The following is a 27,031-nucleotide window of genomic DNA, read 5'->3' as shown; positions in this document are numbered from 1 at the left end:
TTGGTTTACATGGGAGGGTTGGGTAATCCCGGCGGTCCTGACCGGGGAGACCTCGGAGATTGTATCAAAGGCTAAAATGAGTTTCAAAAGGGAAAATGAAAGTATGGAGAGAAGGGAGTGGGAGGACGCCTCCGGCTCATCAGGAGCTTTAGAGGCAACGCAGCAAGTTCCTGCCAAGACAGATCAACTTGGAAGGCTATAACCATCAATATCCATCCAGTGAGTGCTTCATTGGTTCAAAAGTCAGCAACCAGAACCTCCAAAGGTAAAAAACTTTAAGGACTTCAGAAGCGATGTAAAAATGGGTTAAAGGGCCAGTATTATGTGTTTATCAGGAACATAGTGCCATTTTATAACACTATGTTAACTTCAGTTGTTAAACAAATGCTATAAATATCAAATATGACTAAAAAGAAATTTTACTTTTTAATTTAACGTCTCAAAATTAGGCTTCTGTTGCCTTAAAACTTTGCTCTTTATGAAACTCTGCCTTCAGAAAGTCATCACAACATAAACTCTTCTGTTAACTCTTTATCAACATTTTCACCAGAGTTGCACTGAGAAGTAGCTGCTATAATGAGCTCAGCAGATGAACAGTTCCACCAGGTGGTTGCTAATTGCTGCTGGCTAGTCTCGAGGAGCTGGATGGAGGAGTCGCAGGGGGAGGGCTGCTCTCCAAGGCAGAAGCTCAGAAGTTTAGAAACTGCAGCTCAGAGGAGGAGCTGCGTCCTCGAAGGCGGAGCTACGTCCATCCAGGCGTTGTGCACAGCTGAATGGTTGCCATGGAGATTAAAGGACGTCTCAAACATTTATTAAAGAATCAAGGCAACACTCCAGGTATGTTTTTGGTGAGGGGATAACATTAGAACACGATATAAAGCTAAAAAAAAAACAATTTTGCATAGTACTGCTCCCTTAATTAAGACGGGAGAACTCCCCAACAAAAATTAAAGAATGAAAAAGGCTAAAATGCAGAAGATAATCCAGGTGCTTCATCACCTCCCTACTGAGACACTCGGCAGGTTACGGCATCTGTCTGCTCTCCCCACAACATGGCTACCTCATTTTCCTGTCCACAAGTCTACCTCGAACTGCGCCAGAAGCCATCGCTGAGCGTTGTTCGCCAGTGCTGGATGTGAATGTGTCTCCATGCTACCGCCCGTTTCAAAGCGTCCGCCGCCTGTCGAGGGGCCGGTTCTGATCATCCGTCAGTCCCGATTGATACTCCCAGTGAGTGATGGTACGTGCGAGGCGCGGCTCATGTGGCTCGTGAGAGTGAACGGACTTGTCAAAAAGCAGATAGACCGTAAAGCAGGGCGGCGATGAGGAAAAGGTGCCTTTAGGGCAGAAAGGGAATCTCAGCGCGTTCTTTGCATGTCGTGAAACTGTGAAGTGTTTTAAAAAACGCAGCTGATTTGTTGGGGGGCTGACACTCAAAGGAGAACAGGGTTTTCACTATAACAACAGATTAAAGTGGAATTAAAAGTCTGAATTCACCAAATATCTTAGGTGCATGTTCTTTTAACAGTTTGGGATTTTTCATTGTAGTTTAGTTTTATTTGTTGTGACTTCTTGTTTGTCTCATTCAGCTAGTTTTAATTAGTTTAATTTGTCTTTTGAGTGGGTTTTCTTCTTATAAATGGCTAAATATGGTTTAGTTTCAGTTTAATTTTTATTTCTCGTAGTAGTAGTTTTTGTTTTTCATACTTTGGTTACTTTTTTGGTGCAGAATTCCATTCTATTGTGATTTTAAATTGATTGGATAATGAATACTCAACAGAATACACCATTCTCATAAAATGTATTCATTTATTGTTGAATAGCAAACTGACCCTGGTGTTTTCTCCCAACTTTTGCTGAGGCAGTTTTGCAAACTATGTAGTACCATAATTTGGTGACAGCTGACAAAAATTGCTTGTGTGTGTGTGTGTGTGGGGGGGGGGTATAAATTAATCTTAGATCAGTTTGAAAGGTTAATAAAGATTCATAAAGACAAACAAAAGCAATTATATCTCCAATTTCAGTATGTTTTAGCTAGTTTTACAGACAGTAGCTTTCCCCTCCCATTACTTACTGTTTTATTTATTTCAAAAGGCAAAAATGCTCTCTCAGTTTCAGCTTTTGTCATTTTATTTATTTTAGTTAACTATAATAACCCTGGTTTTAATCATTTCAGACTGACTTTATATTCCTACAAATGTTCTGACGATAATTTTTTTTCATTCAGATTTCTGACTTTAAAATGTTAGAAAAGATCCTAATTTTAATATCACCACCTAATGCTTTTATTGGTTGAAAATGATTCAATGTTTGTAAATGTAGTGCTTTTCAACATCAGAGAATATCAATGTTCAATGACGCTAGAAATTTTGGAGACATCTGGTAGAAAATTACTCGTCTGGTGGAGATTTTGTTCTTTATTTCCAACATCACACGGGAATGCAGCAGCAGTAGTCTGTCACAATAACAAAGTTTGCTGGATGATAAAATGTCCCAAAAAGTTATGTGATAGCAAGTTCCCCCTCTCAAAGACTAACAAACTAGTTTGTGAAGGACACAATACTGGAACTGAAATGTATATTAAATATCTATGATAAAACACAACCAAAAACCAATAAATGAAAGGTGGATAAAAAAAAACACACACCATCAGAACCATAAGTAAAATCAATTATGAAATCTTTGTGAAGAAAATTGCCCTTCAAACAATATCAATAATCAAAAAGGAAATCATCAAACTCATCTTAATTTATTAGGCAAACAGTTGATTAATTGCAGGCTTAACTGCTAGTTCACAAATCAAGGTGGAAACCGACCATTTTCAGTCCCTTTAAGATGGATTCTTCTGTACTTTCAGACTTTCCTTTCAGGCTAATTACAACCTTTAAACATGGCTGATCTGGATTTGAAAGAGCAGAACATAATTGGCGTCACAAGCTCCCTGCTGTCGCAAATGAATAGTTTGGACCTCGGCGGGTGACGGTATAGGCGACAACAAGAAGGCTACACGCCGTTCCATCAAATATAGAGCACACTTATTAAATGTATGAAAAGTCATTGGCAGGTTTCACTACAAAAACACAAAATCTTACCAAGCATTTTTGGTTAGTTTCTATTACAAACATCTTGGTACATTAGAAATACGTCAAAACTAACTTACAGGTACAGTTTCAGTAAAAAAAATAGGAGCTTGTTTTAAGTAAATAATCCCTTAATATCGATTAAAACAAGTTATTGTTGGACTGGCAGATTATTTCACTTATGAGAAAAATGTCTTGTTATAAATGAGTACTTTTTTCACTATGAAGAAATTATTGACTTAAATCAAGCTCCTGTATCTTGCTGAAAAGTTACTTAGCTTTATCTTATTTCAAGTGTATTAAGATGCATCTAGAAAGAAGACTTGGTAAGATTTTGTGTTTTTGCAGTGTTGAGATTCTGATGAGAGCATAAACGTGAGTAGAAATACTGGCGAATGAGCAAGACTAATACCTTTATAGTAATAGAACATACAAACTAATCCAGTGTGTGAAGCAGCAGGCTCCCCTGTGAGAAACTCCAACAACCAAAGGAAAGTTCAAGAAATTCTTCAGGCCTTTCATAGCAAGTTTCTTCTTTACTTTTACACACTTTGATGTGTATTTTCAGCATTATTGATCACAGTAGAGATTAATTTGGATGGCATCATGGTAAAGCGCCACCGCTGGGCGACATTGCAAATGAATTGTTGATGTGTAGAGCAGCACACACGCCGCCTCAGACGTGTGTGAGGGTGAGAGCACACTCAGTGTCTGTCCATCTGCGTTCGCCCTGACAGAGGCAACATGTTCGCCCTGCACTCCGCCTGCCACACAGCCACTTCTAGGAATAGATCACACTAGCAGCGCTAACGAAGCTGAAAAGATCAGAGAATAGATTTTTGACACATAGAGGACAAAAGTTTGGCTTTGCAAATAAATGCAGCAGAAACAATGTTCAAAAATAATCATGTCTGAGTAAAGTTCAAACTGTATAATTAAACCCCAAATGAAAACATAAAGGAAATTCAGTCACATGCTATGACTGAACAGTAAGGTAAAATAATCCATATCAAAATAGCAATGAGAGCATTTTTTTCCCCTTTACAATTGTATTGTAAATGTAAATCATAGAGCTAATAGGTAGTTGTGTTAGCAAAGTTTCTGAGAAGTGTTTCATGTTTCACGTGGAGCTGGCCCTGGATGACCGAACTAATTCTGCACATCCTCGGCCTTTCTTGGTTTTCTCAGAAAAAGAATGTTTATGTCAAAACAAGGTGATCTGCAGGATTAAAGGAACAGTATGTAGATTTTACAAAAAAAAAATTTGCATCTGAAGTATAAACATGGTTTTCACTGTGCGTAGGAAAGAATATCAAGGTATATTTGGTGTTTGAACTATTAAGACAGGCAGTTATAAGAGAGGGTCTCAGGTTTCGGTGGATTTTAATTATTCATGGGTGGATGTTGTCCCTGACTGCAGCGAATCCCAGGGTTTCATTTTTAAGAAGCTGAAGATGGTTGAAGAATTTTTTTCTGAACTGTTATTGTTTATCCTTGCAGCAAGTTCAGTTTACCACATCATTCATATTCAATAAGTGTGCCAGTGCTGTTTAAATAGACATTTAGAAAATGGCTGTGCCAGTTCCAGTCCAGATGAAACCCTGCATTTTGTGCACCTTACTGTACTGGACCCGTTCATTGCTCGTTGTTCCCTGTGAAAGGCTGAGCTTGGACCCTCTGCTGCAGCTGCACTGGCTCGGGCTGCAGCTGTGTTCATGGTTTCTGCTGCTGCACTGAATGCGCCAGCTGCACAGGGCTTCAGTCGGCCCGTCGTCACGAGAGAGCGAGAGCCAAACCTAATCACACAGTCAAAACATCTCTGCCTAAATAATGTTTAAGACCTCCCTAAAGGTCATTATTTTTGTGGCAAGCTGGCCTGATTCATGGTTATTTCTCAAAGAATCAAATCAAATAACGTCTATATGAATCTGAGAAGGATCATTTAAAAAGATTTTACAAAATCTACATATGCATTTGAACTTGAAAAGCAATAGCCTATTTAGAAGAAGCAATATTAGAATTGCCACTTATAAAGATGCGCAAATTTGACCAGGAATCTTATTTGAAAAGAGGAAAATTGTGCCAATACCAACAGGGATGAATATGACACATCTTTATTCCTCTCTGTCCCTTCCTCTACTTACACCCTGCTCTCACTGCAGATCACAGTCATATGCAAAAAAAAAAAAAAATCCTAATCCATGGTTCTGTTAAACAGATTGACATGTCCAACCATGCACAGAGACCCCAGGCCTGAATTCTTCCCCAGGTGGATTGACATTTTTCAAGTCATTCTTGTAATTTTGATTGTTATAACCTGCAGATAAAATTTACTTTCTCAGAAAAAAGGAGAATCTTGCATAATATCCATTCAAAAAGGAAATATCAAGCTTCTCAAAAGTATGTTTGTTACTATAAAGCGTTTTTATAGATGCTATGGCTACACTAGCTTGAAAATGTCCATCTGTCCATGTCTCCAGCTCTAACATCCCCCAGTCTCATTTACTCACAGGAAATGTTTGTCTAAATTGGGCTATTAGACTCTGCACCAGCGTAATTGGTCAAATGGAGTGTTTAACATTTAAAATTATTCACAGAAATTCTTCACTTAATCAAGTCCTGTGTAATCAGCAACATTCAGATCAGCCAGTAACACAGAAACTCTACAAATCTCTGCCCTTCACTTTCTTCTCTCACTGCAAGTCAATCCATGTGTGACAGATTCTGCTCTCTTAGCAATATTCTTGCAATAATTAGACTGAGTTAGTAAAGCAGTTTGTCTACAGATCGGACTGGAGCTTAGCAAAGCTGTTTGATGCAAAGATGTTGCACTCAGAAGACTTTCTGTCTGAGCCTAGCGATAAAAGGTGATGTTTTTGGTTGACACTTTGACAATAAAAGCTTACCTCCAAAGCAAATATGCCCTGAATATGACACGCTTTGTCCTAAAATAAACATGTTCAAAAGATTACGGTATTGAGTAGTAACCCCACATTTGTATAAAGTATAAATCCCCTTGTCTCCAAGGAAACAAGGCCAAGTCAAGTCAATGCCTTACTTTTTTCTGACAGTTAACATTTGATACTTACTGTTATGAAATTCAAAGTGCTGTGAAAAAAATTAAATACAAGAATCCAAGAGATTCTATACAGATGGAAAAAGTATGTAATTTTTCAGGTAAACTTGTAATGGAAAATTTAATGATTATAATTTCTCTGATTGTTTTTGTCACAGACTTTATTTTTCAGTATTTTGCCACTGATGATGTGTGGTTTTGTTTTTATGGGGGTTTTTTCCACCGTGTTGCAGGGAAAATGTCCCTGTGGAAACAATAATGAAGTGATACTGGTACTCTCTTTTCACACCAAAATGTTTAAGACTTTCCAACAATTTTCTATATCAGACAAACATAAATATAAATATTAGTTTCATTTATCTAAGGAAAAAAGCTAATTTCAAGAACCTTTGAGGACCAAACATAAACATATTCAGAATATCATGAACCTTTTTTTTTTTTACGTTTTCTGTGAGCACCATTTCCACAGATTAATTTAAATGCTGTACATTAAATTTGAGTAAAACTAGACTGGCAACTTAGCAAAAGTAGGCACAAAAGAGAAAAACATCCAATTTCCAATCTCAACTGTATAAATACTTTATTGGTGCTGCTACTGCTCAGAGACGGCTTTGAAATCTAATCGCAACATGCTATTTCCCATGCAGTCTACAAAGTAAACACTTACCAAATTAATTAACTAAAACATATCATTACCATTATGTGAAATACTAGGCTTACTGTATCGTTATTGATTAGGGATGCACCGATTTATTGGCCAGCCGATTTATCGGTGCCAATTTCCCCCAATTTTGGGAAATCGGAGATCGGACGATTTTTACATGTGAAGCCGATCTTAATCACCGATTTTATCTACCTCGGCAAATGTATTTAAATCAACTGCTATCTTCTTCTCCTCTGCTGTGAGAGAGGTTGGACTAGTAGACCCGCCCACCAGATCAGGTCTATAGGTTTGCAGTTAATAGTCAACTTACTGTTAGCAACTCATCAACGTTCTTGCTACATTTAGCAACATTTTAGACAAAAAACAATTGGTATCGGCCAAAATCGGAATTGGCAGGTCAGGATTTTTAATAGATCGGTAATCGGTGATCAGCCAGAAAACTGAAATTGGTGCACTTCCATTATTGATATTTGTCCACCAGCTTGGCTGCACTCAGACCAGAAACAGTTTGATGCAAATCTGCAACGCTTGTCTAACAGTGGGAACCAGGAAACAGCCCTGACCACCATGTCTGTCGCTGGTGCTGCTGTTCTGTTTCTGAAATGTTCAATTTAAACCACATCTTCCAAAAAGTTTCTCTTTTGTCTCGACAATCAATCAGATATTTGAGGATCATCAAAACATTTTTTTGGCAGATATAAATCGGGTGTTAGTGTTTTTTGTATCTTTGAACAGCTGTGGTTCTGGTTTGATATTTCTCCATGAATGCTGTTTTTGTCTGATTGCTTTGTCATTAATACTGAACCACAAACATTGATTTCAGCCAGGGTATGTGAGGTCTGTGGCTCTTTCCATGTTCAACTTGTCTTTGGAGTAATATTAGTAGGCTGGCCACTCTTGGGAATGTTTATCACTGTCTACGTCTTTCTCTCAGGTTCAACATATTTCATTTTTTGATTTCAGTTTTCTAAAAAGTGTGGATTATAAAAGTTGCGTCATTATTTAGCAAGGAACCTTTTTCTTGTCCCCAAAGTATCAGGCTGCTTTGTTCCCTTAGTAAATGAATTCATCATTTTAAAACATAATGTGTGACAAAAAAGACCATACTCAAAGTAATATGAGGAGGCATTTACTGTTTCATAGCAACAGAATATTTTAGCTTTTCCACAGAGTGAGAACATAGTGACACTGAAACACATTCAACTTCAAGCTGATGCATCAGCTAGTCCATTTTGAACAACAGTCTGTCAAAAAAATAGTTCAGAATTGCTCATAATCATTTTTATTGTTGCATTAGCTACAATGTAAAGTGATGAATCAACTAGTTACATGTCATTGTTTAAAAAGAGTATGATCCTAACTACCAGCTACATGCATTAAGGTGAGGAAAGTTAAAATCCTCCTATCAAGGAGTGTTTGCTGCTTGTTGGGAATAGTTTCTTCCAATGATGAGACTGGCAACAAGAGCAAGAGGTCCTGCAGGCAGGTACAGGACACAGTGAGCTGGGACTGCAGCTGGGCAGTCCATTCATCACATCCTGTCCTTCAGCACTGTTCTGTCCCGGTAGGCCTGCTGCTCCACCATGGATCAACACGGGACATGTTTGAACAGTTCACCCAAGGCCATGAAAGTTAGTGCAGCAGCAGCATAACAGCATCAGGGTCGGCGTATCAAAGGAAATACATCAGACCTCCAAGAAAAAGACCTGTGATCTATGCAGTGGGTGTGCAGCTTTTATGTTTGTCTACGGCTTGCTGTCCTGTCCACTTCCTCATCAATGGTTTAATGAACTGCTGCCCTTTATTATCCCTCCTGCATTACATTCAGGTGTAATAAAAAGTCACAGGCAGATGTCGGTCCATGCTCACATTAGTGATGATGAAATATAACCTGCTGAGGTTTGGTAGGTTTTGTGTGTGGCTGCTGTGAATATAAGAGGTGTGACAAGACACTGTGAAACGGATCTGGCGACATTAAAAAGCTGCATCGAAAAGCAGAGTGTTGATTCACTGCTGACTTCGTTTGGTGCAGCAGGAGCTCAATAGGAGCTCAGAATGACAACAGGTGTCGACACCCTGTTGCATCTGAGTTTTGAGACTCTAATTTTGAAATAAGAATGGAAGTAGTTCTCAAGTAGCTCTGTTTACGGAGTCGACTGACGATCCTTCGCACTCCACTGAATCTTTTATCTGACAACCTCTGCAGTATCCACTGCAGAGAAGAATCACAGATTCAGACAGGACAGCTATGATTTCTGTTCACTATGCAAGAGCAGCACCAGGGCTGAACATACAGCTGCAAACATGCTGAAGAAAAAGTTGTAACTTTCTCTCTGAGCGACAAAAGAGCCTCAATAACAGCTTTTCAATAAGGTCATCAAACCTGAACTGGAAAACTTTACAATGGACAGAGCTTCTTTAATACAGTTTGAGTTTTATACAACTTCTATTATAGCTTCTACTATATTTATGAAAGCAGACAACGGCAGCTCTGTCACCCCTAACAACATTAAAGACCTATTAAGGGTCATTCATCAGCATTCCTTCAACATAAAATGATGCCGAAAACATAAACGTTCTTATTCTTCTTGTGTTTGCACAGCCTGCGTTTTAATTATGTGGTTGGGCTGTAATTAAACTTGTCACTAAGAACATGGGAGACGGTTATACTTCATGACAGCTGCAGAGGGTTGGAGAAACCGTGCAATCAAAGAAACGGGTGAATCTATACCCAAAGTCTAAATTAATGTGATGCAAGGCTTTTTTAAAATCATCTTTTTCTTAATGGTCGGTTGAAATTTTACTAACAGCACAGGTCTACATGATAGCCTCTAAAACAAAAGAGCCCAATTTTCACCACTAATTCACATTGTAGAAATGCAAAGTTGCAATGACAACCAATAAAAGCCACATAAAACCAGGGGTTTTTTTCTGGAAACAAAAGGAATCCCGAAGGTTCTGGATTCAAACTGATTCTATATCCAATTTTACAGCAACTAAACTGTGGAACAATTGACAATCGTTGGAGCATATCCGTCTACTTCCATTAAGCTGCATTGTTTTCTGTTGCACTCCAAGTAAAATAAAAAAGCCTGATTAGGAACATGGAACAGAAAGGACAGTCTTAACCTTGGCTCCTTTTTGGTTGGACTTTGAGGGCTTCTCCTCTTCCAGTCTTTCAAAAAACCATTTACTTTGAGATCAGCTCAGATAGATTTCAACCAGGAGCCATACATCAACAGGACATGCTTTTCGATAACATTATTGAACTCTCTCTAACTTGATAAGAAATGAGGCTTTGGCTCTCGGTTGACTGTGAACATAGAGAGGCCCTCACGCCGATCCTATCAAACACGGTTAGTCGTGTTATTTTAATCAAGTTTCAAGGGAACTTGTGTGTGGGCTTCTTCGCGGTGTCTTTGTGTGCATGCCAATCTAAACGTGCCCCCGTCCACACAGAGGCTTTTATAGTAGTCGGACGTTTGCTAAACAGGACGGCATCGTAAAACAGCCTTGTAAAAAGCTCATCTGCTGCCCACCATCTGTAAACACAGGCAGTGAGATATCATAGTGTGTGTGCAGACGGACACGCCTACATGTGGCGAGCATTAAAGCCTGCAAAGGGTCAGTGTGTGTGTGTTTGTGTGCCTTTAATGAGTCTATTCTTTTGGGGGGTGGGGAGAACATACCTTGAGGCTGCTTTTTTATAAACTTTACACTACTTCACTTAAAGTTAAGTCATTTTTTTAATTACATTTTAAGACAATGTGTGTCTGTTCATATAGTGTATGTAAAAATCCATTAATACTACTGAGATGTTCAGCTTATGCCTTCAAATACAAAATTAGTGCTTAGTATGCAGTTTATGTGACCACACAAAACATCATGTTCAAGTTTAAAAAAATAATCTAAAGATAAATAAAAATTTAAATAGATGCTATAAAAGGCATGTAGTTTAATCCATTAATGTTTTTCACAATATCAGTAATTATTTACAATAGTTTTATACAGATCCTTACGAAAGCGTTCCTAATGGTTTAACTTTTCCATGCCAGACTTCAATAAATTTTACTGTTATGTTGGGCAAACCAATGTAAATGTAATACCAGGCTTGACGCATTTAAGTTTTTTTATTTTTATCACAAAACGTGAATAGATCATATCCTTGCCCTTTCACACCACAATTATCTCCTGTGTTGGTCTCATACATAAAAAGGCAATAAATCACATGGCTGTTTATGGCTGTAACACCACAAAATCTGAAAAAGTAAAAGGGATGTAAACATTTTCACACACTATTTGAAAGAAATATTTTAAGGTTTCAATCTTAGCACATAAACACTTAATAAAAGGAAAGAATGTACAAAGATCCAAATAAATAAATGGATAAATCAACATGTATTTTCCCCCAGTTTTTATAATAGTTGTCTGAAAGGAGAGCCACTGAGCCGCGGCGTGAACGAGGCTGTGGAATGAAGACATGTGGCTCCAGGAGCACAGCTGATTGAATCTGCAGACTGAGATGGATGAAGAGTATCTGCAGCTTTGTTCCATGATTTAGCGCTGTGACCGAATGGGCCGTCTCACCCCGCCCTGGTGGCGCTTCTCTCACATTTCTTGCAACAATCCTTAACAGATGTTTGCGGGGTCCTGTAGAAATCAAAAGTCAAGGGCAACAGGGCCCTGGGATGTCATGTGTGATGCTATTTGTGAATACCACCTAAATATTGGGGGGCGAGGGTGGGGGCTGGACTAGTATAGCATGTAGCCCAGAAGGCAGGAAAGACTGGGAATAAATAAGGAAGTTAAGCAGCCATTGAGACGTAAAAAATAAAATAAAATTCCAAGAGAAAATGATTGTGAACACCTTGCACCTTGACAATCATTGGAGCAGATCAGTGGGGTTAGGGTCCATAGCACATGCAAATAACTAAAATCCACAAACACTTGAAAAGGTTGCTGAAGATGCTCCTAAACACCAAATATAACTTAATATGCAATGTTACGCTCAGTGTAAACCGTCTCCGTGCTACCGTATGGGCTAACAGTTACAGTCTTCTTTATCTCTGCTCTTGTGTCTACAGCCAATCAGCACCAAGGACAAAGAAAGGCACTCCTGGACTGGCTGCTTTGCAAATGCCAGCCAATAGTGTTAAGTAGTGTTGCAGCATGGTATTTTGTCTCAAAAGTCTTAGATATGCGCTCTGCAAAAGAAATAAATAAATAAGCGAATAGATCAATCTGTAAAAATTGATTTGTAGACAAGGTGTGCTGCTCTGTACAGCGTGTCCATGATACCAGTCATACAATTGGCCTGTTGGATGCACCTTTACCAGGTTTTATGCATGTTTCACCTACTCAAAATTTATACCTTTTGAAAATATTACAAATAGAGTTTAAGACCTAAATTGGTAGCTAACATCTTTCATCAGTCCTTTCAACATTCTAAACCAGACAATCAGACGTGATGATAGATGGTAAACCCCCCCCCAAAAAATCCCACAACAGTTGTGAAAATGTAGGTCAGCTGGAATAGATTATCATTGCTGCATCCCACCAGGATATTGCAATAGTATACCAACAAATATCATGCAGTTGAGGCAGCACATCGAAGCTGTGGCCGCAAGGTTGTTGGTGCCTGTCGCGGCGGCAACCCCCGTACCCGTTGGTGGACACCTTCGGTGAGGGATGCTGTCAGGCTGAAGGAGGAGTCCTATCGGGCCTTTTTGGCCAGTGGGACTCCAAAAGCAGCTGATGGGTACCGGTGGCCGAAGCAGCTCGGGTGGTTGCTGAGGCAAAAACTCGGGCGTGGGAGGTGTTTGGAGAGGCCATGGAGAAAGACCTCCGCACGGCTTCGAGGCGATTCTGGTTCACCATCTGGCGTCTGAGGAGGGGGAAGCAGAGCAGCACCAACACTGTTTATAGTGGGGATAGTGTGCTGCTGACCTTGACTCGGGACATTGTGGGCCGGTGGGCAGAATACTTCAAAGACCTCCTTACCTTTTGAACGATGGGAAAATTTGAAACCCAAAGGCCATTTGACAGGTTATAATTCACACCCTTGACTGGTGCACACAGGCAGACATTATAGACTTTACGCAAAGTGTCCATCGCAGAGGCAACTAAAATCAAATAATAAAAAAATCCTTTCTGAATATCATTTTAGGGACATTGAACTAAATGCGTCTTTCTGATCGGGAGCTCACAGCGTGTTGAAGAGTTACGAACCGGACACTTTGGAGCGCGTCTGGTTCAGAAGCGTATTCCAAACCTTTAGTAGAAATGGCGCGTTTAATTTCAGTCTCCATTACAGACCAGAGAAAACTAAAGAGCATGCAATGTTGAGCTAATCCATTTATAGTCTAAACAGAGGAGCCGGCAGTTTATCTTGAGGAAACAACAAAGGTGCAGAAGTTAATTAGACCGTAGCATGCGCAGTCCGCTGAACAACTAATGCGGACGCTGCAAAGAATTAAACTTTACTCATCCAGCGGTTTTAACAAATGGAGCTGGAAGACATTACCCTCCCGCGTCCAGAAGGAGAGCGGCGCTCAGAAGCGTGACAGACAAAGCATCTGTCCGTTTTGGAGAAGCAAAACCACGCAAAAAACTTCTAGTAACCACGCACAGGGTAAAAAAAAAAAGTTAAATTGATTGGCTTGGATCAGACAGATCCAACTGACCAATGAACTAGCGCAGATTTCTCTGTAGATGCGACAAGGAGGAATTTGTGACCGATTTTTTTTTATGCTGTCGGTCAAAATGACGGAGAACAAAAATGTCTAGCGCAACCTCTGATATATATATATATATATATATATATATATACATACATATACACACACGTGTGCACATTTTATAAAGTTTTTATATATTTTGTTTAATGTGTGACACAGCGAAACCAGACACAAGATCCTTAGTAAATTTATCTAAAATGAAACCTTTAACTTGGATTACCCAGTGGCGGGGGGTTTGCCACCGATGTAGGAACTTAGATGCGTCAGGCTTTCTGTAATGATTGCTGGGCTTGGGTCCAGAGAAATGACACCCCCAAATAACTTTTAGAAACCGGAATGGATGAGAGCCTTGTGGAATGGCAGAAACTTACAGATTCATAAGTCATGATGAAGGCGGGGGGGGGCAAAATTTATAAGCCCCATTCTGCCATGCAGCAGACTAAAAAACCCAATGAGCTGCGGGGCTGATTGCTGACTACATTAAGCCTCTTAGGCAGGATGCTGATGAATCTACTCGTTGAAACGTTAAGGTAATAGTCTTGACATAGCAAAGACATAACTCACTGACTGTACCTGAAAATTCCTGCCAAACGACAGCAATTCCAAGCAGCAGCAGGTCCAATATGAAAGAGGACTTTGCTTTTATTACCATCATCATTACTGTATATCATTTCTGAATGTACAGCCATTTGGTTTCATTTAAATGTAAATCTGGGCACTCAACTGCGCATGTTGTCCCCCCCCGTCTATGACAGCCCGACTATGATGATTCATTCTTGAATCTGCAGGCAGAATAAAAGAGCCCCTTTGCTTTCTCTCAAGGAAAATAACAGATTTGACCTTTGTCCGTTTCACTGAAAGCCCTGTGAGCAGCAAAATAAAAAAACCTTGATATATATATATATATATATACATTGTAAGGAAAACAAAAGTAGCCACATTTTGTCGTTTTTGACAGTTTAAAAAAAAGAATTTTTTTTCCATTGTCAAAAATTTCGGGTCAGGGGCAATGCAAGGGTTGAGGCTGCAGCAGCAGCAGAACGGAGGAGAACGCCATGGCAGGCCAGGCAGTGATGATTACTTGAGCAACGTTTGACAAAAGTACACATCATGAGTGGGGAAGATGCTGTATGCTAGGGATGCACTGATAAATCGGCCCAGATTTCCTTAATTTTGAGGAATCAGCAATAAGCATACACGTGCATGTCAAACCGGAGATGAACTGATCTGATATTGATATCTGTATCGGTTCCGATATTGGAAAAAAAAATTCTAGATTGGGTATTGGTCGAAATCATCTTAGAATTCCTCATTCCACTTTCTGAACCATCTGAAAGAAAGTTTGCTGCAGTTTATTTTTACATGTTTAACCAAGATAATCAATAAAGCCAATTATTTACATTGGCTGATCTACTCCTAATTACACTGACTGAACAAATTAAAGTTCTGTTTTTACATATTTTGACCAAGCTTGTGAAGCTGTTCTGCAGAATTATCAAATACATTCTTAACTAAGTACATTTATGTCTGTATTAAAAAAAACAAACCCAAAAACATCTTAAGTCAATTCAGCTGTTTTTCTGTGTCGGATCAGCATCGGTTGAAACATTGGCATTGAACAAAATCAGATTCGGCAGGTCAGGATTTTTATAAATGGGCAATTGGCTAGAAAACTGCAGCTGGTGCAACAATAACAGCTCAAGTTTATCAAATGAAGTGACACACATTCCAAGACGTAAGCAAATGCTACCATATTCAAATCTCACAAAATATATTGTCTTCGTAATCATTAGCACAACATCCTGAATATCTAATAAATGAACTGGATGACTTCAACACTCAAACTTTAATTAAATCCCCTCGATTACCGCTCTTCATATTCTACACAGAACCCACACTGCTGCTAAATCACACAGCACATAAATTAATCATCAAGCACCTGTATGACAAGTGAAATCAACAATAGCTTCATCGGGATTCAGGTTTCAAGAGATGTTACCAAAATACTCCCACAACCTCTTAGCATGATCTGTTAGAGGGTCTTTACAAACAAAATCCGATTCCTTTATCAAAAGCGAGTCACGGCAGCGCTAAGAAAGATGTGCGTGTTCAGATAACCCCCCGCGTGTTTCATCACAGCTGAGAGACATGAGGAGAGCTTTTTAAAGCGGCCCCCCGGGCCGCGCTATTCATGTGTTGCACATGAAGGAGCCCTCGTTCGTGACCCTACACGAAAGTCTCGTTTCAAGCCACCAGGGGCCCAGATAACTTCGGCCGTTGATCGTCGGGAGCTGAAGTCCTGCTGTGTGCGAGCTGGAGCTGTCAGGTCCTGCTGCTGCAGCAGACCGCTGCTGGCCGGCTGGCTGGCTGGACTCCGGTTGCTAGAGAGTGGGAATGACGCGAGTCGTGACATTTTTTTTTTTTTTTGGCCTGTGTGACTGAGGTCACGTAGAAAGAAATGGTAAAGCAAACGGTGTCACGTGTTTCTGGAGATGGAGAATCCCAGGTTAGTTTTTCAAAGCCATTTGTTTTTTCTGTTTGAGAATTTAGAATTCTAAATGCGAACATTTTTTTGTTGCCTGAAATTGTTTGAAGCATTCTCAGACTGATCATAACCTCTGTATGACTTAATATGAACTGTTACTTGAAGTTTCACCATGGCCTTTATTTACTCTTGCTGGTCCAGCAGACGGATCACCAGGCGCTATAGTTCATCTCTAAGCCTGATACGGTAAGCAATTAATTGTATGACTATATAATGAGCTCAACAATTTTCATTCTCATGATATTTTTTGAAGGGTAATTTTGTTTACAGACACATAAATTTATTCAGTAGTAAGTAGTTTTTATCTCAGTTTTTTTTATTGCTTTAGGTTGTGTTTTAGTGTGAATATTTAAAATGTCTTCCATTTCCAGTGTGGAATGTTCTGTACTAAATTAAAGTGTATTAGTCTTTGAGAGGGCAAACTTGGGACAATTTATCATCCAGCAAAATGTATTACCACGACAGATCCAGCATCCACCAGTTCCTTTGTTTCATTTTGCTAATATATAGAAATATAAACAATATGCAGCTGTGATTTTTATAAGCATGGATACAAATAAAAAAAACCTGTTTTAATCAAAAATATTGTTTGTGGAATCAAAAAAACCTTGACAGGCAAGAACTTTCAATATGCTTTTCCTACATTTGCATTACATTTAGCTGCTGTCAGGTGGAAAATAAAGCTGTTATTATTTTTCCACTGTTGCAAGTTGTGGTAATTCTCTGTGTTCACAATTCAACAAAATTATTTGAAGAACCGTCTGCCCCTATGATGTAAATGTGACCCTAAATCACTTGGTTACCAGACTATCTTTGACAGATGACTTAGAACACGACCCTGAGGTTCCTCTCTGTAAATACCAATGGTACTGGCTTCACGGCCAGTTTAACCCTAGTATCGGGGCAAACAAATCAAGGAAATGTTTCACAATTCAAAAACTGCTTGGTGGAAGCAACAATTCAGTCTATGCGTCGTGATTTTCCTGCATATCTCAATCTGAGGTGGTTTGTGTGCGTTTCACAAATATACTAAACATTTCATGAATCTCGAACTGTGGCTAGCTACAAATACTTAAATAAGGTTTAGGTTTGAAAAATAATAGGTCTGTCAGGATATCAGGGTGTGTTTGTGTGTTTCCAGGGTTTATAGTTTGAAACATTTCTTTAGATCAGCTATTTTTCTGATTCACTTCAAACTAGTGAGTTCTTAGTTATTTTAGTTTGATTATGTCCGTTGTTTTCTCTGTCTAGTTTTTCTTGATTACGTTTCCTCCTCCCCTGTTGGTGTTGCTCCTCCTTGTTTCCATGTGCCATCTCTCTCTCTCCTTCCCTCCCTCCCTCAGCTGGCCCTCTGACCTCTCACCTACACCTTGTTTCCTAATTAGCACCGATCTGTTGTTCCATCATTCAAACTCCTATTATTTAACCACCTCTCCATCATTCACTCCTTGCTGGATCCTCCCATTAAACCCCATCTACCCAGTCTCTTTGTGTTCGCTGCTCATCACAGCTGAGAGACATCTAACCATAAAAGTATGGTGACATCAAACTACTAAAGGTACAAATAGTTACATTAGATAAAAATAGGACCAATAATTCCAGATGTGTTTGAACCAAAATAATCTGTGTAGTCCTCACAAAATCACACCACAAATATGGACCAAATAAAATATGAAATAACCCATTCAATGATCTATAGAATATAACAGTCCAGTATGAATATTTATGCTTTAAGACCATAGATTGTATTGAAAGGTTTTGTCGATGAGTTCTGTTAGCTCTAAATTATTAAATGCTAGCTAATTTAAGAATTAGTTTAGTCAAAATGGCAAACTTATGTACTATGTACTTCCAACACTATTTGACAATGCGTAAAACAGAACTTTATTTTGAGGGAGTTATGCTTCAATAGTTTTGAACAAAATGGCTATACCTTTTAGGAATCAGTAAGATTTCTAAAGGTAAGCTTCCAACCTTTTTGGAAAGTTGATTCTTAATCTATTAATTACCAAATAGAGTGGTAAATTAATCACTTGAAAAGCAAAGTGATCACAAAAAATCGAATGTTTTGCTATTAAATTATCTTTTAAGTCCCAAACAGGGACTGCTACAGCAGACTGCACAAGCAGTGAAAAGCTTACCTTAGCCACATTTAGCTTCACTACTGTTAGTTTGGGAAATTTTTAGACTGTTTTTATTTCATCCATCTAAATGGAAACACTTTGGTCAATGTCTGTTTCTATAAACTGGCATGTTCTCTTTAGCTGCCTGTACTTGCGCACTATTTGCTTCACCATGGTTACAGGTGTAAGCCTTTTATTTATTCATTCTCATCAGGATAAATAATAAATCACATTTAATCCTCTTTACAATTTATACATGAATACCAACATAGCCAAATGATTAAATGCTAATTAAAACGAAAACAGTTTCATGCAGCTAGGCGCTAACAGGTTGCGTTTTGTGGCGTGGCTTCCTTTTGGAGGTGCATTCGCTGACAAATCCGACATGTGAAACGCTGTCAAATTGAATGTGAAAAAGGCAGTGAGCACTCCATCTGGCCCGAGTTCTCTGGAGCCACGACTTATTGATCTCTTTTCCCTTCTATGAGCTTTTTTGACGATGAGTCCTTTGGTATCAAGAGTCAGAGAATGACAGGAGTTCTAAGTGCAGCTTATCGATGCAGCTCGCCTTGAAGTGCTTTTGTTGTTTTCTGGTGTTCCAATTTCAACCGTCACTATTAGTGGAAAAAAAAACTCGATTTTACCAGTCTGGTTAGAAGATGTATGAGAATTTAAAAAAGAGAGAGAAAATCTGTATTAGAATGAAAATTGGTTTAGTGGAATGGTAAGCCGGGGTTTCATTATGAGCCTTTTCACAAGGAGTTGAAAGAGGCGCTTCTTAAACTATGGGTCATCATTTACAAGGGTCATCGTACTCCAGGTAATAACTGCTGGTGACCTTCAGGGTATCTTGATCCTGGCCATTTCTGCTCCTTTGATTATTCCTTTTATTCAGATTTTCCTGGCTTAATGGCACCTTTACCTCACAAAAACGCTGAGCATTTTAATAGTTTCAATATCATCAGGCGTAGCTCCATAATTTCACTTCCACCATAGAATTCAGAAAGAGAAAAATGAAACACACTCTATAGCACAGGTGTCAAACTCCAGTCCTCAAGGGCCGGTGTCCTGCAGTTTTTAGATGTGCCACAAGTACAAAACACTGGAATGAAATGGCTTAATTACCTCCTCCTTGTGTAGATCAGTTCTCCAGAGCCTTGCTAATGACCTAATTATTCTGTTCAGGTGTGGTGCAGCAGAGGCTCATCTAAAAGTTGCAGGACAGCGGCCCTTGAGGACTGGAGTTTGACACCCCTGCTCTATAGGATCCCTCCATTCATCAAGAATCCCACTTAGGGCAACAAAAACACAAAGAAGCAGTTTTCACTTCATTCTATTATGCCCCTGCTGTGCAAAGTGCCAAATAATAAATATGTTTTACTTGCAAAAACAGCTTTAATTTGATATTCATTAGGTCTGATTAGTGGCAGCAGAAAACTATTTTTCTTCCTCGCGAGTTTCTCTTTTTAAGTTACAGCAGCAGCGGCTGGGCCGTGGGATTCCAGGAAATAAATATGAAGTTATATATAAATTTAAGGGATGCAGTTCCAAAAGTTCTTTTTGTATGTGATTGGTTTTGAAAACTGAAGAGAGCATGTCCCCTGGAGACGAAGCGATTCATCGGATTAACAATGATGAATCAATTATTGAAACACTCACCAACTAATTCAGCATTTGATCAATCGTTAGCTCAGGTATGAAGCCGCAAAATGGAAGAACAAACACTCAGAGCAGTAAAGCCAAAACTGTGCAGAAAATATATACATTTTGCATTTAGCAAAAAAAAACGTCTTTGTCCGTAAAGATGTTCTAGTTAGTTTTTTATTCACCTGGATCAAATTCTACAAAAGCAATATCAGATTATCCCTACACTGATTTGTTGAGAAGTCAAGCAGAGATGACCTCTTCACATGTTGATGTTAGAAGTACTTTTTAGATGCGTCCTCTGCTCCAATAATATAAGTAAAGCTGTTACTGCATTTCAGTAAAACATTTTTTATCCGATTAATCGTCAGAATTACTAATTGCTAACATAATTGTTAGTTGCAGCCTTACAATCCACTTTTAATACAGGTGAAAAGATGCAAACTTAGAAAAAACAACATGAAACTTTTGTAAAGATGCACAAATGAACTGGTCATCGATGAAAACCCTTTTCATTCCTGCCATTAGTAATCTGGATAAAACCTAAAAGCTTTTCTGTTCTATCAGAGCTTAAACACAGTCCGTGATGCCGTTTGTTCTGAGCATAGTAAAAATGTCAAACCTTTATTTCTATCAAGCAATGTGTGGCCCCTTTTTTTAAACATTTTTTTGGAATCAGTGTTTGCCATATTCCCAGAAAGAAAACCGGAAACCTGCATCTGCCAGCACAAGCCCACAAACCTTATTTTAACTTTCCAAATCTGCAGAAACGTCGGGTTTATCTGGATCAAGCAGTTATTATGGGCCGAGTCTCTGATTGTCTTTGCACAGCAGGAGGTGACAGCATGGCAGAACAATAAAAGCCACGCGATCCAACAGACTCCACATGTACAATGAAAAGGCGGGCGCTCTCCCTTTGTACGCCGCAACCTAAATACATCACAAGAACCAGTCAAACTTCATGAAGCAACTTTTCAGTGTTCATCCACAGAAGAAACATCTCTGACAAACACCATGACTGCACCCTGTCGTCCTCTACAGCAGCAGGAGAACACAGAGAACGGGCTGGAGAGTTAGCGGCACATAATACAGATGTGTGGGAGGCAGATTGGGGAATTTTACAGTCAGTTCATCTGGAACAAAGTACCAAGAAGGTTTGTTGTCGTTCTGTTCACAGAATTACAGGAAATTTATTTTGGTTTTATCTTAGTGCAGCAGCTTAGAGTCCAGCTTTGGACCAAAACACTCAGCTGTTTTGGTCTAAATCAGAAATGTTGGAGTCTTTTCTCTCTTTTTGTTTGTTTGTTTGTTTGAGTGAAAAATGCAGCAAAACGGTGTGTAGAGGAGCTGAGCTTCACCACCGCTGGTGTGAACCGGCATGCAGCTCGTTTGCAAAAAGGTTTCATATTACATCTGCAGCAAACGTTCTTTAACTGAAGGCGCATCTTGATCACATATTGTATGTTTTTTTTTTGTTTTTTTTTTTGCTGCATAAATCAATTTTTTTCTGAAAAGAGACACTTTTTTTCTAAACAGATTATTAAAAAAAAAAACAACAACAAAAAAAAAACGCACCATGCCTGTTGCACAGGCGTGCCTACATCAGCCGCCGCTCTCCTCCACGCAGCGTGCTCTCGATCTGATGGATTTATTTCAGAACAAGTGAAATAGGAGAATCAGCAGCGACCCCAGTGACGAACAAGCAGCTCCAGCGGCTGACAGCGGAAGTTTTAAGCTTCACGACTCAATAAGCTGCGCATCCTATGGGGGGATCAGGACGAGCTACTCCAGCGCAAAGCAAAAAATAAATAAATACAATTTTAAAAAACGGGGATGAATGAAAACGCATTCTGGTGTTTGCGTGTGCGCTTTGGAGTATTTACAACACCCCCGGGTCAATAACGTCACGTTTTAATTCAGGCGACAAGTGGTGCGCAACCACGAGGGTTGGCACGCAGAAAACAGTCAGTGAGCGCAAAGTAACCATGCGTGCTTCACGGAGAGGAAGCTCCTACCTTTGGAGGTGACTGATGCCGGCCAGTAAAACCCACACAGGAGGCCCACGGCGAAGAGGAAGCGTCCTTTTGTCCGCGCATCCATAGCTCCCCACTGATGCGCTATAGAGGTGACGGCTCTCCGGATCCCTCGCGTCTCCCTTCGCCTCCCCCTGCTGCCGCTCCGGATTCCTCACGTAAAGCGGGCACAGAGGCAGCGTGACGGGCTGACAGCAGAAAAACAATCAGGGGGACAAGAGGACGGCTGGCGGACTGGGCTGCCGGTCGAGGGGGGACCAGCATCTTCACTCCACTTTCGCCGTGCGTGCAGTGTGCGCGCAGCGGGAGAGACGTGCGCTCTCTGTTTACTCCCCCCTTTCAAAGCATCGTCGGCACCGGAGCCTGCTGCGCTCCGACCAATGGCAGCGGGAGGAGGAGAGAGGGGGAGAGGTGGGCTCCGATCGCTCCAACACCTCTTCTTCTTCTTCTTCTTCTTCTTACTGTAATGCAGCAGGCAGAGGTCCGCCGTTACGGTCAGGCAAAGAACAAAACACAACAGCTGACATCACTGGAGGTTGGTTAATTAAAAAAAAAAAAAAATCATAACTCAGAGGAGGAGACACCGATAACCTGAACTTGACCGAGTTGATTTTATCCGGAGCTGAACCAAGGCAGCTGCTGCTTAGGGTTCAGAGGTCAGAAAAGCACAACAGGGATTCTGCTTTAAAAATCTAATTCATTGAGAAAATTGCTACTTTTAACTGCTACATGTTTTCTGTATGTGTTTAAATAGCAGAAAATTATTTGTGTTCTGCTGCTTTGTGTCAATTAACAATTCCTAAGCTAGAAGCAAGTTCGGTAAGAGGGGCAACGATGATTTCTACATATAAATAGAGCAGCCATTCCTTCTTATTAAATTAACAATGACAGATCACACCCTAGCTTGATTAATGCCTGACATATGGGAACGAGAAACACATCAGTGGAGCCTTTTGTACTCTAAAAAAGCAGAACAGGTGAGAAACAAAGTTAATCTGGAAAGAGTCACTAAGTCATAAGGCTATGTAACCCTTAAGGCTTTGTAACTCCAATGAACTAAACTTTTTTTATGTAAAGCACCTTCCTAAAGTAATGGCGTAAGGTGTATTTTTTGCCATTAGTGATTTGGGGAAAATAAAAAAAATAAAAAATAAGGATAAATGAATAACCACTTTTGGAAAAATTAGGGGACGCATTCAGATGCAGTGATGGCATAGTTACTTGAAAAAGTAATAGTTACTTTACCGACGACTTGATTTTTGTCATGTTTCACGCGGTGATGGTGGATCAAAATGCAGTAAGGCAGAGGTGTTGGATGGATGCGAGATTTAAAGAAAAGAGGAGGAAAAAAAGCACACAGAAAAGATTCGAACACAGGGAGGCAGAGGAGAACAAAAACTGAAAATCCAATGGAAAATACAGCAGGGAAGAAACAGGAAAATAACAAGAGAAACCAGTGAGAAAAGAGAGAAGAGGTGTATAAATAATGGAGAGAGAGAGAACAAACAACCATGCTAGTGGTGCCCAAAGTCGGTCCTCCATCCAACCTTTCCAGCATGTCAGTGTTCTTCTTAGGCCCTCTACTAGTACTTCTTACTTCCATTGGGGATTTTTTCCATAGAAATGTCATAAAACTGAAAAAAGACCAATAAAAATCTTTAGTGTGTTGTTTTACAAGTCTTAACAACTGCAGTGCTGTCTGTAAGCTCAACCCACTCTGCGTTGAAAGACATAAACATACACAAAACATCACACAATTGTATTGTGCGTGTGAACGTCAACGTAATTAGCAGTTAGCATTTGCTAATGCTAACTAACTTGTAAACTTATGAGAAACCAGTCGTCTGGTCTGCTACTATGCTAACGCTAATTCTGATAAAATTCAACACAAGCTAGCAATGCATAAGTCTGGTTAAAACCTTTTCTGCTTTACTAAACACTGTTTTGTGGGACACACTGTAACCAGAGCCAAATGTTTTTATCAATAAATTAACTGAACAACATATTTGGTTAGTTACAGATTTTGTGAACTAAACATTAGCAGGAAAAACGCAGGTCTGTCATACCCACTGTGCTGGAACTTTCTGTTTTCACAGACACCACTAGGGGGTGCTAAGCATCCCAATCCAGAAACCTACATTTAAAGCTACACACATTAGATCCATACCAGCAAACTCCAGGTTGGGATTCAAACCCAGGACCTTCTTGCTAAAAAAGGCAACAGTGCTACTAACTGCGCCACTGTGCAGCTCTGACACTGAATGCAGCGTTAATTTCTATTAGTTGGCTTTACTCAAAGCCTCCACAGCACTACGCACCTTCACTGTCATGCTTTAGACATTGCACAAAAAACAGCACTTCCACAAAGAAACCACTTAAAATGATCAGTTTCTCTGCTTTTACTTTTCATAGGTATATTTTTGAGTAAAATGAACATTGTTCTTTTATTCTATGAACTACTGACAACATCTCCGAAATTCCAAGCAAGAATTTAGCATTTATTTGCAGAAAATGAGAAACGGTCCAAATAACGAAACATATGCAAGAAGAAACAGCTTTCAGACCTCAAATAATGCAAAGGAAACAAGTTCATATTCATTTAGAAACAACAATACTAATGTATTAGCTCAGGAAGAGTTCAGAAATTAATATTTGGTGGAATAACCATGAGGTTTTCAATGGGGTTCAGTGCAGTGGTCTCTTCATTTTTTACAGAGATATATATATATATATATATATATATATATATATATATATATATATATATATATATATATATATATATATATATATATATATAAAGTATGAATACACATCTGTGACACTAATATCATGATTCTTCCCCAGAGAGTTACTTTGATGGAGTCTTCTACATGAAACATACAACATTGCCTAATTTAATTTACCTGATAACTGATACACTGCTGGTAATGACCAGGATGATTCCCTGGGTGTCTGTTTGAGGAGCAGGAGAACATGTGGCGTTGCGCCGCAGAAAAAATACCCAGAAACATGCTCAAATATCCGACCTGCAGCCTTCTAAGGTTCCCAGGCTTCCCTCTCAGCCATTTGATCAGACTCATATGAGGCTCTAATGTTTGCAAAACACAGGAGCAGGTTACATTCAAGAGCAATGTCTGTCCTGTGAAAAATCACATCTCGTTCCACTGGCGCCTGTGCTGCTGTGCCAACACTGTAACGGGAAAGTATGAATCATTGGGCTCATTTACATGTGAAGCAGGTGCTGGGTGAGGACACACTCTGGATCTGCATTTCACACGTTTAATCACAGATGAATAATTCGGATCGAACCGTCATGTTCGGGTTACCTTCCCATACATCTGCTTTGTTTCCAAAATCCCAACAAAGCCGTGATCCACCTGCACAGGTGTTAAATGAGTTAGATTTAAATGACATTCATTTAGCCGACGCTTTTATCCAAAATGTCCGACAAGTCAACAGCATATTGGGAGATGAGAGGTTGAAGTAGGGGCTAGCATGGGCTGATATGCAGATATTAATAAATGTATACAATACCTCACTTAAGATTTCCATAAATTTGACCTGTTAATTGAAATGAAAACCTTTGACAGTTTTCAACCTTCTTCTTCTTTTTCTTTTCTTTTTTTTTACAAATAAAACTCAAACTTGTGACAAACAATTTAATTTCTCCCACTAAGTTAATACTTTTTAGAATCACCATTCACTGCAATTACACCTCAGTTTGTTTTCCAGTTTTACACCAACTGAATTTTTTTATTTATTTTTAAGATGTTCTATTCTATAGGACTGGGCTTTGACTAGGTCATGGATCTGCAGGGAGCCGTTTTTCCCTCATTTCAGGTAGATAAAAGTCACTTGGAGCAGCAAATATTACCTGATCTTCTGAAAAAAGATGACTTGTCATTTTTGATTAAGGTCTATTACAGAGAATTTGTTCTGATTTGTGCAGAACCATATTTTTCTAAAATGTTAAAGGTTTTGAAGACAGGGAAAAACGCAACATTTTCACAAAACATAAAAGGATACATCACAACATAAAAAAGCAGATCGTTTTCAACTAAATGACAAGAAAATATTATATCTATATCGAGGAACATTTGTTGGTTCTTCATCTTATGTTCAGTTATGAAGAACCACTGGGGAAAGTCTCAGGAGCCACTGTAGTATCTGAACCTCAGGTTTCAGATCCTTGGACTAGGCCACATATAATTTTGCATTGATTTAAACCACTCCACTGTAGATCTTGCTGTATGTCTGGGGGTTTTTTTCCTGCGGTGAATCTCTGTCCAAGTCTACATTTTTTGTTTTCTGCAACAGGTGTCCTTCCAGGGCCGTCCGTCCTGCATTTATTGAGAATAAATCACACACACACAGTGTGAAGTCAACTGGACTGAATTAGACTTAACTTAATGTTATCAGATTAATGGGCAATTCAATTAAATTCAAAATTCAAAAATATCAAATGAATAGCCCTTTCAAAAACAAATAATGCATCCCTTTCCTTCTATTTCATAGTTATGTTTTAGTTTGTGTTATTCTATTACAATGAAACGGACTGTAGCTCCTAGTTGTAATGTGACAACATCAATAGTTTCACAAGCTACTTTAATCACTTTACTCATTTTTGATTGGGGAAGAAAGCAATCGATCCAGGGAACTATAGGGTCGCACTACATCTGAATAAAAGTTCAACGTGCTCAATAGACAGGAAGTTAAAAGTTCACAGGATGGGACTCAAACTCAAAAGCTATGTTGACAATATTCTGTCAAAGTAATAATAATAAAAAAAGGAAATAGAGCGTACATCACTGCAGTTATTCCACCTTCACATGAAGTGATAAGACCTCCTCAGCTGGAACCTGTCCTGACATTTTGGCGTTTGGTTTTAGTCACTGATGGGAAGTGGCAGAGGAAAGACGTGAGGGTAACGTAAAAGCATAAATGGATTATCTTCATAGAAAATTGTGAAGGTTGTATAATATCATGGCGTTCTATTAGTAACACGAACAGAATGAGATCCGTAACGGATGGTGGATTGTGGGGGAAAGTCTCAGTGTGATGCTTTGTTCCTCTCAATTTTTAGCTGCGAAGTCCAGCTGAAGTTTGGAGCTGCAGGTCAGAACCCA

General features: G+C 39.4%; 1 protein-coding gene across 2 annotated transcripts in view; it reads right to left on the bottom strand.

Moving 5' to 3' along the window:
* LOC102221065 (netrin receptor UNC5D) overlaps window positions 1-22,336 on the bottom strand; it is a 226,292-nt gene extending 203,956 nt beyond the window's left edge. For both annotated transcript variants that reach the window (XM_023343786.1, XM_023343787.1), the window contains exon 1: window positions 21,885-22,336. In XM_023343786.1, the coding sequence (XP_023199554.1) occupies window positions 21,885-21,969 (85 nt within the window). In that variant the 5' untranslated portion in view covers window positions 21,970-22,336. The remainder of the gene's footprint in view (window positions 1-21,884) is intronic.
* Window positions 22,337-27,031: the final 4,695 nt, after the last annotated feature.

This window comes from Xiphophorus maculatus, chromosome 12, assembly GCF_002775205.1.
Source record: "Xiphophorus maculatus strain JP 163 A chromosome 12, X_maculatus-5.0-male, whole genome shotgun sequence".
Taxonomy (NCBI): Eukaryota; Metazoa; Chordata; class Actinopteri; order Cyprinodontiformes; family Poeciliidae; genus Xiphophorus; species Xiphophorus maculatus.
Note: the sequence above shows the minus strand (reverse complement) of the source record. Positions and strands in the feature narration are given on the sequence as shown.